This window comes from Pithys albifrons, chromosome 6 (assembly GCF_047495875.1).
Source record: "Pithys albifrons albifrons isolate INPA30051 chromosome 6, PitAlb_v1, whole genome shotgun sequence".
In the NCBI taxonomy this organism is placed as follows: domain Eukaryota; kingdom Metazoa; phylum Chordata; class Aves; order Passeriformes; family Thamnophilidae; genus Pithys; species Pithys albifrons.
Window position 1 is genome coordinate 65,234,792 of NC_092463.1, and position 23,545 is coordinate 65,258,336.

Consider the following 23,545-nt stretch of genomic DNA (forward strand, 5'->3'; position numbering starts at 1 on the left):
TGGTGGGAGATTACTGGAGCTGTTTAAGAGGATTCACCATTGTAAGAACTGAGTGTTCAGAAGATGAACCTCATTTCAGACCTAAATGAAGGAAGAATATGAGGAGGGAGGAAGGGAGAAAGGAGAAAAAATCTTGCAAAAAATCCCTTTTACAACGTCCTAAAGACCCCTCCTTATGAAAAGGCAACATATTACCAAACAGAATTTACATACAGACAGGAAGAAACTTCGGGGGTGGGCAGCAGAGAATGTCCTACTGTCTTTTCCTTTGTTGCAGTTTTTCTCTTTTCCTATAATGTAACAGCAAAGTTTGTACTTGGACAGCATTTACCCAGAGCTTTTGTGGCAAAGACATACCTTGTTTAATGTATAGGTCAGTTCTTGTAGATGCTTTAAGGTAAAAGGCATCCATAACACTGCCTCAGAATTAATGATGTCATGCCAGCTCCATCAGAGAGTTTATGAGTCTTGGCTTCTTAGACTCTCATAAAATAGGTAATTTATCAGTGGGGCTAAATGAGAAATCCTCCTGCAGCTGCAGTGGGGAATAGCAGGTCATTAGATGAGCTGTCATGCTGAAATCACTCAGTGCCCTGTTTTATTTGGGAATGAAATTGTCTAAATACTGAAAAGGTGTTCTCTAATTATGGTCTTTGAATTGCTTAAGCTCAGCTGATCTCTTTGCATGTGTTGTTTTCCTTTTTTTCAACACCACACAGAGTTCCTTGGCATGGTGGACTGTGCTGAAGTGTAACTCAGCAGCAGCACCAGTGGCTTTGGAGTTCCCTTCTCTTCATCCCTCCTTAGGCATGAGCCAAGGGAGCTCATGGTGAGAGCAGGAAATTCTATCTGTTACTGAAAGATACTCGCTGTCCTAAGAATCATAATATTATTTATTAAAAACAAACACCACTTCCTCACCCCCAACAAAAACAACCAACCAAACTCTTTAGGAGTAAAGAGAAAAAAAACCCCAAACTTTATTTCTCATTACAGGGATTAAGTTTAGAGGTAGAAAAGCAGATTTGCCCATTGTCCCTCACAGAGCTGGGGCCAGAACTCAAGACCTCTTGCAAACCCATTTCTCCCTGCCTATGGTACCAAGCAACTTGCTAATTTGAGAGTAATATTCTACCAGTTCTCAGGCTATCTAGGCTGATGTAATAGTCTTGGCTACAGTCAGGTGGATCATAATAAATATTCTGGAACCATTGCCAGTTCTCTGATTCTTTTGTTATAAACAACTTCTTGCACTTGGCAAACTCGGTTGGTTCCAGAAAGCCAAAGCTGCAGATTAATTTTTCTACTAATTTCTAAAAGTCAGTCTTTTATTATTTTCTCTGAGAGCAAGAGAGATTAAATATAAGGGGTTCTCCTTAATTTATAATTTTCAGTATTTGAGCAGTTCCTGTTATTTCTGGTGGCACTGTCAGGGTGTGATTCTGTGGCAGCTGAAGCTGAGCTGAATTAGGGGTGCTGCAGTCTCACCCATCCCCTATGGGAACAGCCCAGGCACAAACCCTTGGGTTTGCTGACCCAAGTGCCCAGGAATCCAAGATACACCACAGGGGCTCATGTTGCAAACACAAACACAGGAAAAACATCACTCTTCTCTTTTTTTGGACAGGTCACAGTCAGCTTTTGCATCTGGAAGATGCCACTGCCAGAGGCTGCAGTAGCTGCAGGAGTTTGATGTATCTCCTGCTCTCCAAACCTGCAGCTTTTGGCCCTAGTCAGTGATGCAATGGGTTTTTAGCCACTCTCCAGTACAACTTTAGCTACTGCCCGTGGCCATGACTGGGAGCTTTGGGCTCCACTCCCACTAACATTTTCTGTGTGTGTACTAGTGTTGTTTTTCTTTGTTGTTTTTTGGGTGGTTTTTTTTTCTGTCATCTGTTTTTGGCAAAACTGCAGCTGCCAGATTTGATCCAAACATCTGCATTTTGCTGCTGGCTTTGTATAGTTTTGTACATTGGCAACCTCACCACATAGCAGAGAGGAGCCTTTGGGGTGACCTCATTGTGGCCTTTCAGGACCTGAAGGGAGCCTGCAAGAAACATGGAGAGAGGCTGTTTACAAGGGCCTGGAGTGACAGGAGAGTCTTCAATCTGATGGAGAGTAGATTGAGAGGGTAGATGCAGGAAGGAATCCTTCCCTGTGAGGGTGGGCAGGCCCTGGCACAGGGTGCCCAGAGAAGCTGTGGCTGCCCCATCCCTGGAAGTGTCCAAGGCCAGGTTGGACAGGGCTTGGAGCAACCTGGGATAGTGGAAGGTGTCCCTATCCATGTCAGGGAGTGGAGTGAGATGATCCCTTCCAACCCAGGCCACTCCTTGATTCTTTGGGATACTGAGAAAGCTCTTCCATCCTGTCCTTGCCTATGTCAGTGCTGTCTATGCTGTTTACTGGTAAAAACAGGGGGAAACTCCAAGAGAGAGTCGGAGAAATGTCTTACACTCTAGAGATAACCTGGTAGGCACTGCAGTGATGTTTGTAAGGGGGGGATGAAGGCAATGGATGGCTCACACCTGAGTGACACAGCTAGCAAAATACAGGCACAGTGGAATTGCAGCTGGAGATCAGGAATCCTCCTGGCTTCACAGAGCACGGAGATTTCCACATTAGTTGCTGTCAGCATGGAGACCCCTTGACATTATTAGGTCAAAGAAAGGTGCTAATCCATCACAGAAAATGGCTCAGCACTTGATTTATATTCATTTATCTTTGCTGTGCACAAATGCTTTGTTCCTTCTCCTGCTTTGAATCCAGCCAGCCTAATATATTGGCATCTCAATCATCATTTGGCTCCCACCGAGATGAAGCAGCAATGGTGGGGCCTGCAGGGCCCTTAACAGTAAATCAGTGATTTATTAGTAAGAACAGGGCAGGAAGGTGAAGATCATCTTGGAAATAGGTAGTTAAGAGACTGCAGCATTTTTCTGTTTATCTGATTATTCTGCCCTGAAGAACTATAAACCAGCAGAAAGAAAACAAACCCAAGGAACTCCAGCTTTCAAAGCACAGTATTAAAAAAATTGATTCCTTCATATTTGTACCTTATGGTGCTCTTGAAAGGAAGGCACACTGGAAAGTCATGACTTTGCCCAAATAGCCACAGTGGGGATCAGGTTCCACCAGTGCCAAGCAGAGGCACGTTCAGCTCTGCTCGGTGCCCGTTGTTTGTTGTGCCACTTCCCAGGGAATGAGCTGAGGGAGAGGACACAAGTGGCAAAGGATACACAGGGCTACACATTCCTGGAGGTCCTGAAAATTTCCAAGCAAAATACAGTATTTCCAAGAGAACGGTGCAGAATTGGCTCGTACTTAGCAGGCTGTTTGCCAGTGCTGTCCTATTCTTTTGCTGATTTTTTTTCATCAGGGAACATTTGGGTGTTTTGGTTTTTTTCCTGTTCCTTTTCCATGTATCTATTTCCAGCCTCCCTGAGTCTTCTCTGTGCTCCTTTGCCTGCCCTGGCTCTGTTGTGTTTCTTTTGGGGAGAAAGATACTTCTGAAGGAAAGTCTGAACTCCAAATAGTGTTAAATTATGGAGCCACCTGGATTTCAGATCCAAGTGCAGGTCCCTATCTCCTGTTGCAATCTTTACTCCCCTCTGTATTTTGGAATTCCCGAAGTGGAGCTGCAGGGCAGTCCAGTTTTAGCCTTTACCAGCTTGTCCTGCTCTAACAGAACAGTCTCTCATTCAAACTGTTCAATAATTTGGTGCAAAGAACAGAAAAAAGCATCCTTAGATAGCTGAGCCTCCACAGACCTGCCCCTGCTCTGGTTCTGGCTCTTGCTTTGTTCCATGATAAACTTAAAAGCTTCCTAAGGCCTTTTTTTCCTTGGCAGTAATCAAAGCTATTAATACTGCTGGGATATAGTGGGTGCATACAAATAGCTGCATCCAAAAAGGGATTCCTTGTGTGGGATGGCCCTTTGCTTTTCAAGTGCTTCGATGCAGTGGAGATGCTGCATGTTGCCATCAGAGGGGAGATCACAGTGTTGACCAACACAGAACCAACAAAATAACAAACATTCGTTTTATTTTAAATGCTGATGGTTACAGAAGTTTCATAAACAGAGCTGGTAACACTGTCATAGTTCATTGAAAAAAGGAAAAAGTTTGTCCAGTTGTTATTTTGTTTGTCAGTGAAAGGGATCTGGTGCAGGGATGTAATGAAGATAACAAAAGGTATTTTTAAAATAAAATGTAAGATTGAGCTTTTCGTTTTCATCCTCTGCATAGATGTTGTGTTTAAAAACTGAAATCTGTGGCAGTGCTCCCAAATTCTTCAAAGAACTATGGCCATGCAGTGTGAGCACTGTAAACTTCAGTGCTTTTATACTTATGCAAAAAAAAATGTGTTCTAGAATAAAAATAGAGGCAACCTGGTTTTCTTCTGAGTTATAACCCAGTGCTGGGGATTCCTTACTCAGAGTGGTTTCCTCACCAAGCATTCAGATCTTAATGTAAATGTCCCTAAATAATATTGTGGCCACAGCATTCTTTGGAAAACAAAACTCAAAGAGGTACTGTTTGACCAGGGAGTCCTTGCTCAGGGTAGTTCTATTTAGGGCTCTAATGGAAGTGTACAAGTTATGCTTTTTATACAAACTATAAATGGCCACAACCAAGAGACTTAGACTTTGAAATGCATTTGGCATTTATGCAATGAGAGAGACAGGCCAGAGCCTTGTGAGTTGCTGGCAGGAAAAAAACCCTCCAAATCTACAAATACCGCCAAATTCTTGCAGTGTTGCTGCCCCTAAAGGGTCCATTCAGAAATAGGTCTTGTTTGTAACTGGTGTTGAGAATCCTGAGTGCAATAAATAGGTGCTGGGGGACAAGAAAGATGAATTCAGATGCATAAGCAGAGAGTAAAATAGGTGTTTAGAAGCCAAGGAAGCCAAGCGTGAATGGAGATGGTTTGAGATGGTCCTTCAGCACCACAGACGATGTGAGAAATGGGCTGAAGGGCTGCAAAGATAGAGGACAAAACCGAGCAGTTGGTGATTAAGTGAAATTCCACTGCACTTCTGGGCTCTAAACAATTGGTCATTGTTGACAAGATCTCCAGGATGCTTTGATGTGAGGAAGCAGAAAGTTGTGAAATACTGTCATTAGTAAGAGACTTTGGTGTATTGTAGGGGAGAAAACTGCCAAATACTTCCCAGTGTTTGTTTGAGGAAATGAAAATTGAAAGCTTCTGTCCTGAGGTGGAATTGCAGCTGGTCCTTGGTGCTATCAGGACGGTCCTGGAGAGCAAATCCTGCCCAATGGTGCTTGGCAAACCGAGCATTATCACCTGTGTGCTGGAGGGTTGCCTTTGTCTGCTCCCAAAAGCTTGCACTAACACTGGGCGCTGGGCTGATTCGGGAGAAAAATGCCAGCGCTTGTGAGTCGGGAATTCCTCGTGGACCCAAGTCCTGGTCTGAGCAGGGCACTGCTCTGCAGTAACACTGCAGATTAAGCCCCAGGTATCCAACCTGTTTTCCTGGGAACTGCCCAGGGTGCACCCACCCAGAGCTCTGGGATGTCTGGCCAGTGACTAACCCGAGTCATTCCTGTCTGCAGGCAGGGGATGGATGTGCTCATCCCAGGGAGCCTCCAAGCCCTGCCCTCCTCAGCTCACACTTCAAGGGCTCAGGGCTGCACTGTGTTACACTCAGATAAAATTCCCATTTTAGTTGGAGCGACCGGTGTGTGTTTCACACTGACAAAATCCAAGGTAATGGAGACAGCCCGAAAAAATCCCAGCCCTTCAGGAGCAGTAGGTTGGTTGCTCCTGAGTTCCTATTTCCTTGTGGCTTTTTAAAATCAAACAGGACAATAAGCACCTCTTAGGACACTCTGATATTTTAAGTCATTAACTGATGTAATTGCAGTCTTGATGTTTATTATTAACCGGCCTCAGTTTCTAAAATTCTGTGTTAATGGCACGTTCCCAGGAGCCAGGAGATGCCAAAGAGGGCAGATTTTATGGGCCCAGGGGCTCTCCTGCATGAAGCAACTGCTGGGCAGGGGTAATGTAGAGGGAGGTCTTCCAAAGGATTCCTCTGGAATAGTTGAGAAGGAATTGCATTTGATTATTCTGGAGCATTGGGATTCTCCATTGTGACGTTCCCTACGAAGAGGAACTGGGAGTGACAGAGGATATAAATTTACTCTGCTCTTTGTTTGGCAAGCACACAGGCATGGGGTGTATAAATAGAAGAATTGAAGGCAGGGAGAGAGAGGGCATTATGGCACAGACAAAGAGCTTACTCAGAGCACATCTGGGGAACTGGGCACGATTCAAAGGCCAGATTACAGGAAGGACAGTGAACAATAAGGAATGGATTTGAAGAGGGTATTGTAGAGGCTTTGGCTGGTGCCTGCTGTTGCTTCAGTTCCACTGGTTGCACCAGATGAAGCTGTTTTTACTGTATAAGCTCCTAAATTTGAGATTTCTAAAGAATTCCAAGGGAATGGAGAAAGTGATATGAACCTCTTCTCCTTAAATTTTCTAATCCCAACAGCAGTGCCACTAAAGGACTCTTGGAATTGCCATTATTTGCTTTTCAAGTACCTCTCGCCTTTTTTAAAAGAAATGAGGTTTATTTTCTAGCTTTCTTTAATATATATACACACACACAGAGTTTCTTCTTTATAATTCCTCCTAGTATTTCTTCTGTGTTTTTCAGAATAGCTGCCCCAGGATTGTACCCACATCCAAACCTCTCCTGGGCTCAGGCCATTTTGCCATTCCTCACCCTCTCAGCTCCTCCTCTGGTATCATCAGCTCCACTGTCACAATATTGTGTCCTTTCATCTCTGGAGTGGCTGTGTCTGGGAGGGCTTTGGGATTGTTGGAGGTAAAAAGAGCTTTGTAAATGAAAGATGGGCTGTTGGTAAGGGACAAAATGGTGCTATTGACACATCTGGGATGTTGAGCAGTGAAGGACTAAGATGAGAATGAGAAAGAAACAAGACCACCACCCTGAATGGGAATGAAGAAATATCTCTGGTTTTCAGATAAGCAAACTGGGATACAGAGATTAAATAAACTGGTCAGGGTTTACACAACTAGTTAGTTCTAAGTCTTCCTTCTGTTGGACCACAGTCATTTTTGGGCACGGGACTCTGGGTTTGTATTTCTTTCACAGTGTTCAGAATCTATTTATACCATACCTCATAAAACTTTCTCTGGTTTTTTATTGATATTTATAGTCCAGTATGGGATTTTCTCTTCAGTTACTGGATCCTGAAGTCCTAAAAACGTGGTTTTGTGGATAATTGGGGAGTTTATTGATACTGATATTACAGTGTATTGTGGGCCTTGGCCTGTCCTTGGAGCCTGTGTAGAAGATCCATTAGAATTTGGTTTTCCATGCATTGAATCAGCCCAATTTTAGGGATGTACCTATGAGCACACTCTTCTTTTCAAAAGTAGTTGTACATATGTAGGAAGCATTTACAGGTTATATTTACAGATTATGTCTCAAAGGTCTTTTATTGTGGCATATAAAATAGGAAGGGAAGTTCTGGCCAGGTGGGGGTTGGTCTCTTCTCCCAGGCACTCAGCAATAGGACAAGGGGGCACGATGGGCTCAAGCTCTGCCAGGGGAAATTGAAGTTGGATATCAGAAAAAAATTCTTTACAGAGAGAGTGCTCAGGCATTGGAATGGGCTGCCCAGAGAGGTGGTGGATTCACCATCCCTGGAGATTTTTAAACACAGACTGGCCGTGGCACTGAGTGCCATGGTCTGGTAAAGGGACTGGAGTTGGACCAAGGGTTGGACTCGATGATCTTGGAGGTCTTTTCCAACCCAATCGATTCTATGATTCTAAGCATAGTTCTGTGCAACTGGACTAAATCCTCATAATTATTACATTTACTTCAAATCTCTGAATGCAGGTTGTGGAGGCAGAGTTGTCCAGTTTCATACAGGCAAGTTCTGGTGGCACAGGGATTCTGAACTGGGAGATTGGGGCTTTGCAAAATGCTGTTGCTGGTGCACAGACTTTGCAGTTGCTTCTTTTCCTTTTGTCCCCATTTCTCCATCTAGGAAATGGGAATGAGGACAGTGGCTGGGCTGCGTTTTTTGGCAGTCATTACAGTGTAAGCCAAGGATTTGTTCCCTTGTGCTTATGTTCAATTAAGTGCTTGGGGCCAAGCCAGCTTAGTGGTTGTCCAGAAGACCACAGGGATATGGAAGTGGGATTAATGACTCAGGAAATACTGACTCTGCACTAAACCAAGGCCTTTCTCCTACATTTAGAGTCATTTGCAATCCTGTATAGCCCAGCTGGAGTCAAATATAATGCAGATATTTCCTACCTTGCTCCCCTCCAGCTTCCAGCCCAATTGCACCATTTCCATAGCAAAAGGGAGGCAAACTGTTGAGTATTTCCTCGTGTGGGATGAGGACAGGACACAGGGAGTTTCCTGTGAGTAAGGGGGCACTGAAGTATTCGTAGTGCCTATCTTGGGCTCCTGCCCTTTCCCTGGAAGGGCAGTGACTGTGGGCTGAGAACTCCACTGCTTTCCCTGCTTTTGGACCTCAAGGAGCTGCATCCCAGGAAAATGGGGTGGTGGCCTTAGGCAGTGCTTTGTGGTTCTGGTTTGGGGTATTCTGACCAGCAGTGCCTGTTGATCTGAGCTACAGCAAGGACCAGGCTGTGTGCATTAATACAGCACCATATTCCTAATAACATTCCTAAAGTCGTGGCAAACTGCACTTTGTTAGTTTGAAGAGGGTGTTGTGTCTCTGAGCAGTTAGACCAAGACTGAATAGCCCAGACCTGTCCCACCCAGGGAATCTTCTATGCAGAGACCCATCTGAGCACTTGCAGAAGAGTTAAAGACCTTCTCTCCTGCTTGAAGCTCCTCCCTCCCCTGCCTTTCCTCCTGCTCTCAGTTACACAATTGCTGTTTAATGTGGGTACAGATACAAGCAACTGTGTTTAACTTTTCTTACTGCTGACAAACTGAGGGAGATGCCTGCCTGCTCTGCAGCAGCAGCCACGTTATTTTCCTATATGTTAGCAATTACTTGCATTGTTTCCTGATCACAAGCCTTTCTCACAATCTGCAGCATGACTGAAGTTGGTTATGGAACCTGATGTGTTTAGATTTGAGGGATTTCCATCAGGAACACTTTGGTTACTGCTTTATGGAGAGGTGGGGAGCATTTGTTTATAATCTGTCAAACAGATCCCATCTCATTTCATCAAATAAAAGAGGGTTGAGCTTTCCTAGCAGTGGCAGGGCAGCAAGAAGCAAACAGAGCTGCAGGAATTGGCATTAATAATGCCTGGTGGTGCTCTGTGCTTGGAATGTGCAGTTGCAGTGGGATGTGCTTTCTCCTGGCTCCACTGAGGTCAGTGGCTGTTTCACTGCAGTGTGGGCAGGTCGTCATCACCACCCACCTTCCAAATGCTGGCCTTGCAAGTCCCCTCTCAGCTCACTGGGATCAGCAGTCACATCATTCTCACCCCACAGAATGTTCCTGGTGGGATTTATCACAAGCCAAACATCACAAGAACACACTAATGCTGGAGGCCAGGACCAATTTTTCTTGCTTAGTTCCCCAGACATATTCACAGCAGTTCTCATTCCACAAATTGGGCTTTTAGAAACCATTTATAATGTATGAAGGGGATTCTGAGTATTCCAAAGGCTTTCTGGTTGGTTTTGCCAAATAGGTACTTTTGTTCCTGCTGTTGTAATTTGTATTCTGGAAGTGTTCAGTAACAATCACCACTGATTCAGGTGCAATGAAAATGCAACACACAGAGAATCCCTGCCCAGAGAACCTGGTTTTACACTGGCCAAAGGGAGAAATCAATATAGTGTATTGTCTCAGACACTTTACTTGGAATATTTTAAAGAAATAAATAAAAAATAGGGGGGTTGTGTCAGTAATTTATGGTGTATGGCCCCATCCTAATTATATTCCTGATCCTTTGTCTAATCTGTCATGAATACAGCCAGTGCATTTCTGAAATAAGGGAATTAGTACCCTGGGCAATTTCCATGAGGAATCCCAGACAGCAGAAACTTAAGTGCTTTCCAGCCAAGTCTCCTTGGCCCTTTGCCACTTGTGAGTGGCCCCATCTTAACCTCTAGACATCACAGAAGTGTTTGAAAGTCATCAAAAGGCTGAGGAGTTAATCGCTGCGAGGTTGTCTGCCAACATCAAGGGTCCAGATTAGGGAAAAGGCCAAAGAAAATCATCCCAGCAAGGTAAAAATCATGGAGAGTCCTTTTCCCATGAATTTAACATGCCAACAACATGAAGTCTGAAGATACAGTGGGAAAGTTCCTTGAAATAAGGTTTTTAAGCATTCACATCTTAAAATAAAATGCGGGTAGAAGTCTGCATTTGCTTTATCCCAATACCAGAAGAGCAGCACTCGATGCCAACCTGTGAATCCTGAGGCCGTTCAGAGATGGATCCAGAGGTCCTTACAGTTCCCCTGTGTGAGGAACTGCACTGATGGCCCAGCCTGGGGTGCCACAGAGTCATGGAATGGTTTGGCTCGGAAGGGAATGGGAACATCATCTCCTTCCAACTCCCTTTCCACTCGACCGGGTTACTCAGAGCCCCATCCAGCCTGGTCTTGAACACTCACAGGGATTGGGAATCCCCAACCTTTCTGGGCAACCTGTGCCAGGGCCTCACCACCCCTAGAGTAAAGATTTTCTTCCTAGTATTCAATCTGAACCTGCCCATCTTCAGCTTAAGGGCAGTCCCTGTGTCCTCTCCCTCCATCCCTTGTCCCAGGTCCCTCTCCAGCTCTCCTGGAGCCCCTTCAGGCACTGGCAGTGGCTCTCAGGTCTCCCTGGAGCCTTCTTTCCTCCAGGTGAGCACCCCCAGCCTGGCTCCAAAGCAGAGGGATCCAGCACATGCTGGAAACCACTCAGGAGTTTTGCCCAGCCAAAGCTCTGCAAAGAGCTGCTGCACCTCTTGAAGAAGAAAGATGTCCAAGAGTGTGACCAGACTTTTTTTCCCTGGATCTTGCTCAGACTTGGAGACGTTTTCAGTCGCTATTAAAAGCATCAAATTACAGACAACATTTTCAAACTCTTTAGGCAAGCAGAATAATTGGAATTTAAGGAACTGCCTAACTGGAATTTCACCCAGTCGTGACTGCCTTTTAAGATGGTTGGCAGCCAGTGCTCATGAACAGGTTTCATATTTAACTGAGGTAGAATATGCCTTTATTTCCAGCTGCAGTTTCAGAGGCTGTGGCAATATCAGAAACAAATTGTTAATCTAGAATCACACCATTCTGGAGAGGTGAATTCTTAGCTCCTGCTGAGATTTGAGCTAAACCATGCTCAACTTAATAGATTAACTCACTAACTTCACCTGGGCTTGGATCCTGTGCTTAAAATCTTAGTTAATTAAAAAAAAAACCCAAAACATGACCAGAATGGCAGGATACGGCCAGGCATGTGTAGGAAACCCAGCTCAGAGTAAATACTGTAAGAGCAATGCTGTGGTAGTTGTGTGCTGTTTCACATTGTTGTTTGTGGGCAAAATGCATTTCGGAAGGTCAGGAAACAAGTGGGTAGTTCGAAGGTGGTTTCAAACAGAGAGTGTTTTGACATGGATTGATTTGTTTCCTTTACAGTTTTGCTTATTTAGCTATCGTGATTAAAAGCAGTGTTGCCAAGATTGCAGAAGTGCAGGAATGTGAATGCCAGACAGAAACTGTCCCTGTGGTTTGTGCCATTGCAGCACCTTCTGCCTGCAGACTTGGGATTTGGGAGGCAGGAAAGCAGGAGCCACTGCTTGGGGTACAATCAGCACAAGGCCATTGTCTGTTATCAAACAACTATTTTTATTTGACATTGAGGATTAAATCCTGTTTCTAATTATAATATTAGTGAGCAAAGCTTGACTTCAGATGTCTTTGTGCCTCAATTTCTGCTCTGAAGAGCAGAGATGACGCTTTTTCAGCCCCCTGGAAGCGTATCAGGGAGGAAATCCTGATAAAGCTCTGCAAGGTGTAACAGTTGTGGGGTGTGTTTCTCTTTGCTGCCCTTTCAGTCCCTGCTCTCTGTCTCCAAGTCAGTGTTGGGAGGTGTGTCCTCATTCCTAGGACTGCTCCTTCCTATCAAGACATGGGGATTCTTTGAAACCTTCTGTGCTGAGGGGCTGATTCATTCTCCTCTCCTATCCCATGGAAAATCCCACTGTCAGCCTTTGGCACGTGGCCCAAGCCTTGGCAACATCCTTCTGTGTGTCTGGTGCACAGGATACTCCTCAGCTGGAGCAAGGCAAGTGACAACACACATCTCACCCACCACCATCTTGCCCGAGTCATTTTTCCAAAAGTAAATAAATCCTCCCTGTTTCCTCACACCACCTGGCAAAGTGTTAAGTGAAAAACTGAGAAAATGTTGTTACGTCTGTGAGCCAATTCCAATCCTTCGACAAATCTTTATTTTTAATTCCTTGTTGGAAAACAGGCCCGACTGGAACTGGCTGGCAGAGAAAATATGCCCCATTTTTTTTCCCAGTAATGGAACTGCCAGTTTGTGTTTTCGCCTCTGTAGAATTATATGCCTGTATTTGAAAGTTGTGACAAATCAGTCTGTTTTGATTCTCCCTCTGCAGTAAATTCAATCCATATGTCTTTCAAACATCCTTTCATAGCTCTGGCATGGAAAAGGAAGTGGCTTAGGCTCTGTATAGCATATTTAAAGCAAGCTCTTCTCGTTTGTATGCATCACTTCTGGTAGCTCTTAAAGCCTCAGCTTTCTAATTATTCAGGTTAAGAGGGCATTGGCAGAGTGTTCTCCATTAACTAAAAGTGATGTACAGTGAAGAAGAACAACAGGATAAATCATTCCCTTATTCTCATCGTGTCCAGGAAGTTTTTGATGCAGCCTTTGGCTTTGCCACCAAGCAGGATGCAAAGAGGATGTGAAAAGGGTAGGGGAGATCAATGCAGCATCAAATCTCCAAAGAAAACATCAAGACAAAGGAACAAAAGGTCTTGCACAATGTGCTGCCGTTGCTCTGGCAGGGTTTTGTTGGACAAGAATACACAGCCCCAATGAGACAGGAGGTCACTGCCACGGGAGCAAAGTGTCTCCACATCTGAGACCGGAGCAAGGTCGGGAGGTGAAGGGTGGAAGGAAATGGGGGTCCAGGCTGGACTGGATCGGTCTGGCTCTGCATGAATCAAAGGCAGAAGGCAAAAATACAGGATGCAGCAGCATAAGAGCACAGGCAATTGTAGCTGGAAGTGCCCTTGTCTGAAATCATGGGAAACTGGGGCCAGGGGTGCTGCTGGAATTGCGGGGTGGAGCTGTAATTAAAAACGTGGTGGCAACCAAACACAGCTGAAGTGTGGCAGCAGCAAGGGCACAAGAACACCAGCTGAGTGTTCCTGCTGCAGGCAGGCAGCTTTTTGGAGTCCACCCACCCCTTGGGTGCAGCATCACACTGGGATTCATCAGACCCACCTCAGAGTCCCTCTCCCACCTCAGCCTCCACCATATTCCCAGCTCCCCAGGCCACATTCCCTCTTTTTCCCTGTGACACATGGAGCAGGAGTGTCCAAAGGGCACCAAAACTCAGCTGGCTGATTTGAAGGGAAACTATCCAACTAGTGGATTCCTGGAAGGAAAACAGGGGAGGTGGTATTTTTTTTGACCTTTGCATTGCAGGGACTTGTGGCTGCACATCTGCTGTGGTCAGGCAAAGATAATGGGTGAGAAAGGTGACCTGGGGAAGGTGGATGAGTGCCCTTGGTAGAGACTGCCTGCATCTTAAGGTGGGACTTCTTTCTGGCATCCCTTTTGCTGCCATTGCAGCCAATTCACCCCAAAAGTCTCTAATTTGCCAATAATGCAAAGAAGTTGTAGGAGCATGCACAAAGTCACACGGGGTCCTGACAATCACAAACAAAACTGCTTGCAAGCCCATCAATTACTGCATATCAGTGTGTGCAAGAGGAGGAGTTGGAAGGAGAGTGTGTGTGTGTGGTATGTGTGTGCAATGGAACTATCTTTCTAATCTCTCTCCCTCTCACCAGGGGTCATTTATAGAGATGAAAATGCAACCTCAAAACTCGTGGGCGTCACTTGGCTTTGCACAGGTAGAAACCACAGTGTGAGCATTTGGAACTGCAGGGGCAGGTTCAAAGGGCTGGCACAGCCCATGGGTTTGTTTGCAGAGTTGCAGAGATTGCAGCATCTCCCAAAACCAGGCCCCTGTCCCCAGCACTCTGCATACAGCTGTTCCCCAGCAAACTGGTGGATGAACAGCAGTGGAGGCTCCACTGGAGCTTTTCATGTAGTTTTATCTCCACTGCAATTTGCTCTGAACTTCTAAAGGCTGCAGAAACACCCAGCCTTACTCCCCAGGGCCCAGTTCCCCTCCATCAGCTGTTCCAGTGATATTCATGACGCTGTTTGAGTTGCTTTGAACTTGTCCAAAGACCTGAAGTCCCCAAAGGAAGGGACTGAGTTCTCTCGGAGGGCCTTGTTTTTCCTCTTCTGAAGGTCTGTTGTCTTCTCTTGCCCCAGGTGTGCTGTCCCTGCCTGCCCACTTCAGCCCCTACAACGACGGCTCAGTGTGCAGCGATGGACGGGCTGACGCGTACGCGCAGCTGGAACTCCGGACGCTGGAGCAGGCCCTGCTGGCCACGTGTGTTGGGAGCATCTCGGAGCTGAGTAAGTTGGGGCTGGAACCGCCCCCAGGTTTCTTTCAGCAGAGCAAGAGAGCCAGTCCCTGCTCTGAGGGCAGTGGGAGCTTTGCCATTGTTGATGGTGCGAGCAGCGTTTGGCTGACGTTGGGGAAGAGTTAATTGGCTTGTGGTGCTGTTTGTGAAAATCAGCTTGTGCTTGGTTAGTCTGCTTTGTATTTAATCATAGAATCAGTTTGTTTGGAAGAGACCTCTGAGATCGTCAAGTCCAACCCTTGATCCAACCCCACTGTGATTACCAGATCATGGCACTCAGTGCCACGTCCAGTCTCACCTTAAAAACCTCCAGGGTCGGAGAATCCACTCCCTCTCTGGGCAGGCCATTCCAGTGCCTGACCACTCTCTCTGTAGAGAACTTCTTCCTGATATCCAACCTAAACTTCCTGAGGCAGAGCTTAAGATGTGCCCTCTTGTCTTACTGTTGGTTGCCTGAGAGAAGAGACCAACCCCCACCTGGCTAGAACATCTCAGGGAGTTGTAGAGAGTGGTGAGGTCACCACTGAGGCTCCTCTTCTCCACGCTAAACAATCCACCTGGACATGGAGAAGATGTGGCTTTTCTCACCTTTCGTGCCAGCCAAAGGTGGATGCTCCTGCCCAGATGCCTCTGGAGGATTTCTTGCACATACATTTGTGGAGCACAGCAGCGGCACCTCCCTCAGGTGGCAAAGAGAGTTCTCTCTGTAAGTGTTTCTGCAGTGGAAATGTCAAGGGTTCAGGATACTCCAGGAAAAGCTTTTTGGTTACTTTAAAAACAAAAAGTGGAGGGGAAAAAAAATCTGAGAGCACTTTGGTAACAAAAATTTGTTCAAACCCTTCTTTCTTTTTTTCATGCTAAGCAAATGAAATGTTCCATTCCTAGAGTGCTCACAAAGCCCCTTTAAAGTAAACAAAAATGATTTGTATTTTCCTGGTCCTACTTTTCCCTTGCAACGTTTCTTCTTGGCATCACTTTCTTAGTCTACACCATCTGAATGCTAATGAATGTCAGGGCCAGCAAGGAGTTTGTGGGTTTCACCATTTATTTTGCAACCTGCCTTAATTTGAGGTTTTCAAATTCCTGTAACACACCTCTATTTATCCTGGAACACAAGAGAACATTTGTAGTAAGGGCTTGAGATTGAATGCAGCTTCCTCTCTCTCTCTCTTCCCCCGTCCCTGCCTTGGCCAACTTGGTCAGTACATCCAGTGAATAGATCTCCTGATACAGTTGCCTACTTTTTTTTTTTTTTTTTAACTTTTAAATCTTGCTGCACATTGCCAGAAAAATAGAGTGAGTGTGCAAAGGAGGAGGAACGTTATTCTGAGCTGAAAATTTGAATTCCAGATGCATTTCTGCTCAAACTTCACAGGCAGTGTTAGCACCAGCGCTGGAGGATTCATGATACTCTCATAAAACACTCAGATGGTGCAGCTACTGGAGTGGAAAAGCAGAGTTGTTAGAAGGGGTTTTTTTTATTCTAAAGTGAGTCCTTAAGCTGAATGTACTGTGTGAGGGTGGTACAGCTGTAGATTGCAAAGTGAGATTTTTTAATACTCTCGAAAATGTCATGTTTAGACACAGAGTAGCTTTGTGGGAGCTTCTCCTGTGTAACAGGAGAACCCCAGGGGTTCAGCCAGAGATTGGCTGGCAAATTCAGTGTATTGCTGTTAGATATTGATGAATTAGTAACAACTTCCTAAGGATTTTAGAGGGAGGTGCTACTAATGCATCTGTGGCACAGCCAAACTCAGGGCGCCTTCTCAGGAACCAGCTTTGTGATGGGGAGACTATTTCAGTTCCATCCTTCCCAGTATTGTGACTTTTGGACACAATAGAGTAATGTTTCCTGTGAGAGTTTTAGGGGACTGTAAAACATAAAGCAACAGAGGATTCTCCCAAGGAAAAAATAGATTCTAGCTAAGTATAGTAATCCATAGTAATAATTCAGCTCACTGTAGTCATACTGCTCAAAGATGTAATGTCTGAGACTTTTAAAAGGTTTTTAGAGTTTGTAATGCACCAGAATACAAGGAGAGTAAACAGGGTGTGCATAAAGCAAACTTAGTACACAAAGACCAGCTTTGGCATCGTTGCTCTGTGAACTTTTTAAAATACCTGCAATTTAAAAATCCTTTCTGAGGGCAAATGTGTAATACAGGTCACCTTCTTCCAGGCTTCCTCAGGTCCACTGTGCTCCAACACAGAGGCAGGTTGGCTCGAGTTCAAAGACCAAGAGGACTGAGAAACCCAGAATTCTCATGGGCTGAGCTTCTCACAAGGCTCAGGAGCAAACTTCTGGCTCAGCTTGTGGCAGCCAGCGTGATAAAGATTGGCTTTTTGATACGACAATTCAGGTCTTGTTAGGCTGGAGAAACCTGCAGCTACAGTGAGAATGAGAGCAGCAGATCCCTAAAAGAAGGGGTTTCTGAATGGAACACAATGTCATTAATTTGTCTCAAGTGCCCAGACAAGAGGATAGAACAGCATGACCCAGTTGGAAGAAATGGGAGCAACTCAGTAACAAAAACGAGAGTGAAGGATTTGTCTTGGTCCTGCTGGCTTTGCTCCCAGGTCGAGCAGACCACCTTTTACAAGGATATCAGAAGTTTTTGTAGGTAGGTAAGAGCTGGTATATGTGGGTGAAAAGAGGAGAAAAGCAGCAATTAACCAGAAAATTCACTATAACACTGTTCTGAAGGTGTGGTGACTTGAGTTTCATTTCATGTTTCCTAACTAATAACTTGTCCTTTGAAAGCAAGTTAAATTTCCCGTGCAGTGCCCTGCAGAGTGGCAGCCTGGGGACACAGACACCCTGTGCCTTTGTGGAGGGAAGTGTGTGCACCCAGAAGGCATTTCTTAGGTGGGAGATGTGTTTCTCTGCGCAGAAGGGCACTGAAGGTCTCTCCTGTTTGCGTGCAGGTGACCTGGTGTCGCGAGCGATGCACCACCTGCAGTGCCTGCACAGCCTGCGGCCGGGCACGAGCCCCGCGCGCCAGGGCCGGCAGCAGCAGCCGCAGCCGCCCATCTGCTGGTCCCCCGATGCCCTGCACACCCTCTACTACTTCCTGCGCTGCCCCCAGATGGAGTCCCTGGAGAACCCCAACCTGGACCCTCCACGCATGACGCTGAGTAACGAGCGGTACGTCGGGCGGCGGTGCCGGGGCTGGGCTGGGCAGGGTGGGCAGCAGCGTGGGGGGCCATCACCCACCAGGCTCCAGTTACTCCTGCTCTCAGGCCAGGGGGTGGTGCCAAGTTTACAAAGGCTTAGAATTGGGGCTGGTTCTCCGTGCAGCTTTCCGAGCAAGGCAGATGCCGTGTGCTGCCAAGGGCTCATCGGGAGACCTTGCCAGCAGCCCACCTGGGAGCCTGAAGCAGGAAAGACCTCACCAAAGCAAGTGTTGCCTTCTGAATGGCACCAGTTAACCATTGTCATCGTGCTGGGGAAAAGCTGGAGGGGGTTGGAGGGATTTATGGATGTCCTTCTGCGGGGTTGGAGGGATTTATGGACGTCCTTCTGCAGGGTTGCTTTGGTTGGTGCTGTGTGTCTGGTGTAGAAAGGAATTTGCATGAGAAGTCAGGAACTAAGCAGAGAAAGCTGTGGGTGTCTCTGCCTTCTGCCAGCACCAGAACTGACTCAGAGAGTAGTCCCATTATTAGAGTGGTCAGGAGTTTTCCAGAGGGATGTTTTTGCTGTTGGAAGCCTCCCTGGTCTCCTTCCTGCCCAGCTCCTTGGCAGTCTGCCTGGCAGGCTGGTGGCAGAGCAGAGCTGAGGAACCCTCAGAGCCCTGGCCACAGGCTGAAGTTCCATGGCAGGTCAGGTAGCTCCTGCTCCCCGCTTGCATTCTGCAGAGACACCCAGACAGTTCCAGGCCTGTTTCCCCATTTTCAAGTGCATATCCAAGTTTATATTTATTGTAGCAATCTTAAATTCTGGCTCCTGATAATCCCCTTATTTATTCTAGCTTGCTCTTTGGATGTCCTTTAGCCTGCTGGACAACAGGCTGAGGGAGAGCTCTATCCTGGCCCTTTTCAAAAACAAACTGTTGGGAGTTTTCAGAGGTGTATGGATGTGTTGAAACCTGAGAGGAGATGCCACACTCACAAAACAAAAAAGGTGCTTGTTGGACAGGTGAGCAGGGAAAGAAGAACACCTCTGCAGCTTTGGAAATAACATGGTTTCTTCTTCACTGCACTCAGCCCCAGCTTCTGAAACTGGTATGAAATCATAGCAACACACAAAGAATTAATTATAAAAGCAAAAAAAAGATTTGTGTTTGTGTTTGATCCTCCCCTAAAATCTTTTCAAAAAGAGCAGGACTCTACAGAGAGAGGGATCCTGATGTGCACATACAAAGACTCAAGAGGAATCAAGTGAAGGTGAATAAAATAGCAGTAGGGAGAGGCAGCTGCACAGCTCAGAGCCCACTGGCAGCTCAGGTTTTTGGGCTCACTAACCTTAATCAAATGCCCTGCCTAGTGCAAGGTTGTTTATTCTGCCCTGCATGTTTGCACACTGTGCAAAAATAGGAGTTTTCACATTGTCTCTGGTTGTACCACTGGTTCCCACAGTTGTACAGCTGAAGCTGCTGAACAGTTTGTGCCAGAAATGTAGGCTAGGCTTTCTATTTTGTGTTCTTTCGGTGTCAGGATGTTACTGCAACTACTTGTTTTGTACACTGAGGATAATAAATGAGTTAAATCAGGAGTGCAGTTATCTCTCCAATTGCTCCCAAACAATGCTCTTCACATGGTCCACCAGAGTTTTTCTGGAATGTTGGCTGCAACTCTATTCTGTTTTGAAATCCACACTAGATCCTGTGACAGCTGGTGTAAGGGAAATTTCTGCCATTTTTTTCTGACCAGTGCATAGCTGTAAAGGAAATTAAAGAGGATATATTAAAATGGAGCAAAAAAATTACATTAGGGAAAAAAAAACCCACCAAAACCTGAGCACTATCAGGTTCACAAACAAGGACAGTAATACTGAGCTGTTCTGTATTTACTTGTGCTTCACTTTCCTCTGTAAACTTATATATCTGTTGAGCTGATCTGAAATTTAGTGAAGAGAGGGATGGCTCTCAGAGCTGCAGACTTGTTCAGACCTGATTGTGGGCAGATCTGTGAGCCACGTTGATTGAGTGGAAGGAGCTGCAGTTGTTCATCCAGAGACCTGACAATCTGCTGTTTGGGCTTTCTGTGTCACTGTGATGCTGAGTGCTGTGGAAATCATACCACTGAAGGGTCTGTAAGGTCTTCACTTCAGCCTGAAGGCAAGCACAGAATTCAGCTCTGAATTAATGCCTAATAGGGGTTGTCACGTGCCATAAAGGTATTTAAAACACCTTGCTGAGCTTCTAAACGTATCCTGCAGCAAAGTGCAGAGGTATCAAACACACACACCTGCAGAAAGGTATTTGAGGCACCTCAGTGAACAGAGCCAGTTCAAAGTGTGTTTGATCCATGGCAGAAGCCCTGAGGTGAGAGGGCTGGAGGGTCCTGCAGCAGTGGGGTGGATGGATCACATCTAGTTTGGCAGAGAGGAGCTCTCTGTTTTGGCCACCAGTCTGGAAATGGTTTGGGGTCTCAACAGCCTGAAACTCTGGAAAGATTGTGGGTTGGTGATATTTGGTTCTGGTACCTCCAGGTGAAGGTGTTGCAGCAGGAGGAGGAGAGGAGACAGATACAAAGCACTCAGGGATCTTAAGCAAAACCTGAAACATTTCCAAAGTGAGTGCAGCTGTACCATCGAGCCGTGGCCCACCTAGAACCCCAGAATGACCTTCTTTGCTGCAGGCACAGCAAACCATCTGCTGTTTGGGGTCAGACAGACCACCTGAGGAAGCATTCTGCAGACACAGAGTGCCACTTGTGCAGTATCTTGGCAAAGGAGTGAGAGCCTGAGGTGAGCATGAGCTCAGTGAGGACACACCTGGGTGGGGGCCTGAAGGCCCACAGCCTTTTGGTGTTGTCAGAGCACATCTGTCCATGTTGCTGCAAAAACGTGGCTGTGCTGGGCAAGAAGATTTTTTATTGTCTCCAAGATCTTGGTCTGTGTGGTGTCAGGGGTCAGACGATGTGTTTTTGGACCACAAGGAGCAAGCAGACACGTGGCACTGCTGCTCTCCCTGCTCTGTTCCTGCTCTGGGATGTTTCCCATTGCTTGTGTCAGGCTGGCTGAGCTTGGGAGCACTCCACAGCCTGGGATCATGTCCCACAGCATGCTCGCAGGGATTGGTTGGGATACTGTGACTTGAGCCATCCAAAGGGAAAACAAAGTTTCTCCTTTTTCACTTTTTCCCAAGTGGACCATAAAGCTGTGTTTTCTTTTTAATGGTGTGTCAAGGCAAGAAGGCTCTTGGAGTGATACTTATCTCGGGGAGTTTTTGCTCCCCCAGAGCCCAAATTGAGGTCAGTATTGCAGTTCATGTTACAGCTGGGTGAACTTGTCTGCCCTGGGTTAATTACTTTGGCCAGGATGCTGGTCCAGTTTAAAGCTGGGACTAGACACTGCAGGCTGTCCTTGTCCTGCCTCTTTGTGGTTACCGTGTGTCTACAGCATTTATTGGAGGAAAGTCAACATAATCTAATAGCCAGGAAGAGGGAGAAAGGCTGGATGCTGCTTCCTGGTGAAGCTGCCATCTATGATTTTGGTAGGCTGAGCTTCCTCCCCTTCCAGCTACACTTTTAAAAAACTCTAAATTGTATTTTTCTATTGTTGCTCTGTAGAACATTCTAAACCTAATTCCAGGCTTGTCCATCAGAGCTTGTGGATCCAGCCTTGTCAGGCCTTTCCAAGCCATCCATGTGGCAGCCCTGCCAAGTTTTACATGTTGTCTGAGTTTGCTGAGGCATTATTTTATTCCAAACATCAGTGAGTACAAAACAATTTGCATCAGCAGCAGCACACAGGCTGTACCCATCTGACTGTCAGCGAAAATCCAGTAAAACACTGGGGAAATTCCAGAGCTGATGGAGGATTTGTCAGCTGCCAACAGCAGTAAAATTTGGGGCTTGCCAGTGTGATGGAAATCCACAGCTCTTGAACTGGAAAAGCTGTGGATGCTGCAGGGAGGCAGCTCCAGTCACACCGGGGCCACTTTGTGCTGTTGGCACTGTGCAGTTCCTTGTTTTGAGGAGTCTGTGTTGTGATGGGGCTGTAAACAAACCTGGGCTCACTCACTGCCTTCCCTGTCACAGAAAATCCTTCAGGAGGGCTGCTGCCCATCCTCCCTTCATTTGGGAGGCTGCTGCTCCTCCTGCTTTCTGCTTACTGCCTGCTCTTGGATACAAGGCTGAAAAACCACCTAAAATCTTTTTCAGCTTCCAACAGGAGTCTTCCATTACATCTGTCACCTCACATGATCCAGGGCCTTTGGATGAACATGCAAATCATATTTTTCAGTAGGGCCAAGCAGGAAAAATGGACTTGTGCTTCCTCCTCTGTGCCACGTGTGCTGGGCAGGAGGGGGAAGGAACTGAGCCATCCACTGGGATTTTTCTCTGTGGATTATTTCCAGCATCTCCAGCTGTGAGACATAATTTGTTGGGAAAGGATGAAAAGTGCATCTGATTCTGAAGGAAAAAGAAAAGATTGTAGCCCTTTCTTGCTGTTTCTGAGTGCTATTTGCTCAAATACTCTATTCTTCCAGTGTCTGAGCTATTGTTTGAAATCATCATTGGCTGGAACACTTGATATCTTTTGTCTTCTGGTGTTTAATCTAAACCTGCTTTGGCTAGTACAGAAACCAGAGCTGAGCCTAAATTAGTTCTTCCTGACACGGTGTCCAAATCCTGCCCAAGCAGGATGGATGGATGGATGGATTGATTGATTTGCAGTGGTTGATGCCTGTGAAGAGCCCCTGGGCCTTGGTTGTTTCTGAATCCCCAGTGACCATCCTCCTCCTCCTCAAACTTCTGCATTTCATGGTTTGAAAAGGCATGACTTTGATCATGCTTGGTTCCTTTTTATTTGGTGATTTCTAGGTGCATCACTAGAAACAATGAGAGCCTTCAGCTCCTGCCTTCGTATTTTGCTGCATTCGTCTCCGGTGTTCAGAAAATCCCTGATACTACTGAATGTTCCTTCTGGAATTGCTCAAGACAGGAGTGATTTGGTCACATGGATCAGTTATCCAACAGTATTAATTCCTATTAAGGGGAATATTAATATCCCAGTGGTTAGTGTGCATTGCCTCCAGACAGCCCTGCTCGGTGTTGCCTGAGCATCCAACTGGCAGAGAAGGAAGGAAAATCAGGAATAACCTGCTGCTGAGGGCTGGGTTTGCCTGAGTCCCAACATCACCCAGAGCTATCATTGCTCTCAGAGCTGGTCAAGGCTTTCCTTCCAGGGCAAATCTCTTCTCCAGCTGGGTGTTTCCAGACTCTCACTGATCTGGCATGAGGCTTTTCCCCCCCTCTGCTCTTTTTAACTGCAGGTTTATGGAATTTTATGAAGTGTAATAGCTACATCATTGTCTGTCTTTTAGATTTATCTGTGGCCTAGCCTTTCCTAATTCAAATTTAATATATTTATGTCTGAATTCTTGTATTTTACAGCCATATCCTATTGTTTCCATGCAGTACCAGGGACAGAACTTGATACACTTGGTTCAATGAGCTGTGCCTTTGAAAAAGTCTGCAATAAAACAAGTCCTGGGGTCGCTTGTCTGAGAGATCTGAGTATCTTTCCATTCTGTCTACAGCTGCCTCACCAGACAAAAATAGGTGTATAGGAATAATAAAAGTAAACCCTGATGCAGTCACTTGCCTTGAGAGAGCACAATCATATGTTCATATTTAACAGGGCTTAAATCCACTCAGAATATCCCTGAAGTCAGAAGGATATGTCAGTGGA

At 46.0% G+C, this 23,545-nt stretch overlaps 1 protein-coding gene across 4 annotated transcripts in view; it reads left to right on the forward strand.

The window, feature by feature from the left end:
• ABTB2 (ankyrin repeat and BTB domain containing 2) overlaps positions 1–23,545 on the forward strand; it is a 129,874-nt gene that overhangs the window by 72,896 nt on the left and 33,433 nt on the right. For all 4 annotated transcript variants that reach the window (XM_071559278.1, XM_071559279.1, XM_071559276.1 and 1 more), the window contains 2 exons: positions 14,531–14,677; positions 17,611–17,830. In XM_071559278.1, the coding sequence (XP_071415379.1) occupies positions 14,531–14,677; positions 17,611–17,830 (367 nt within the window). The remainder of the gene's footprint in view (positions 1–14,530; positions 14,678–17,610; positions 17,831–23,545) is intronic.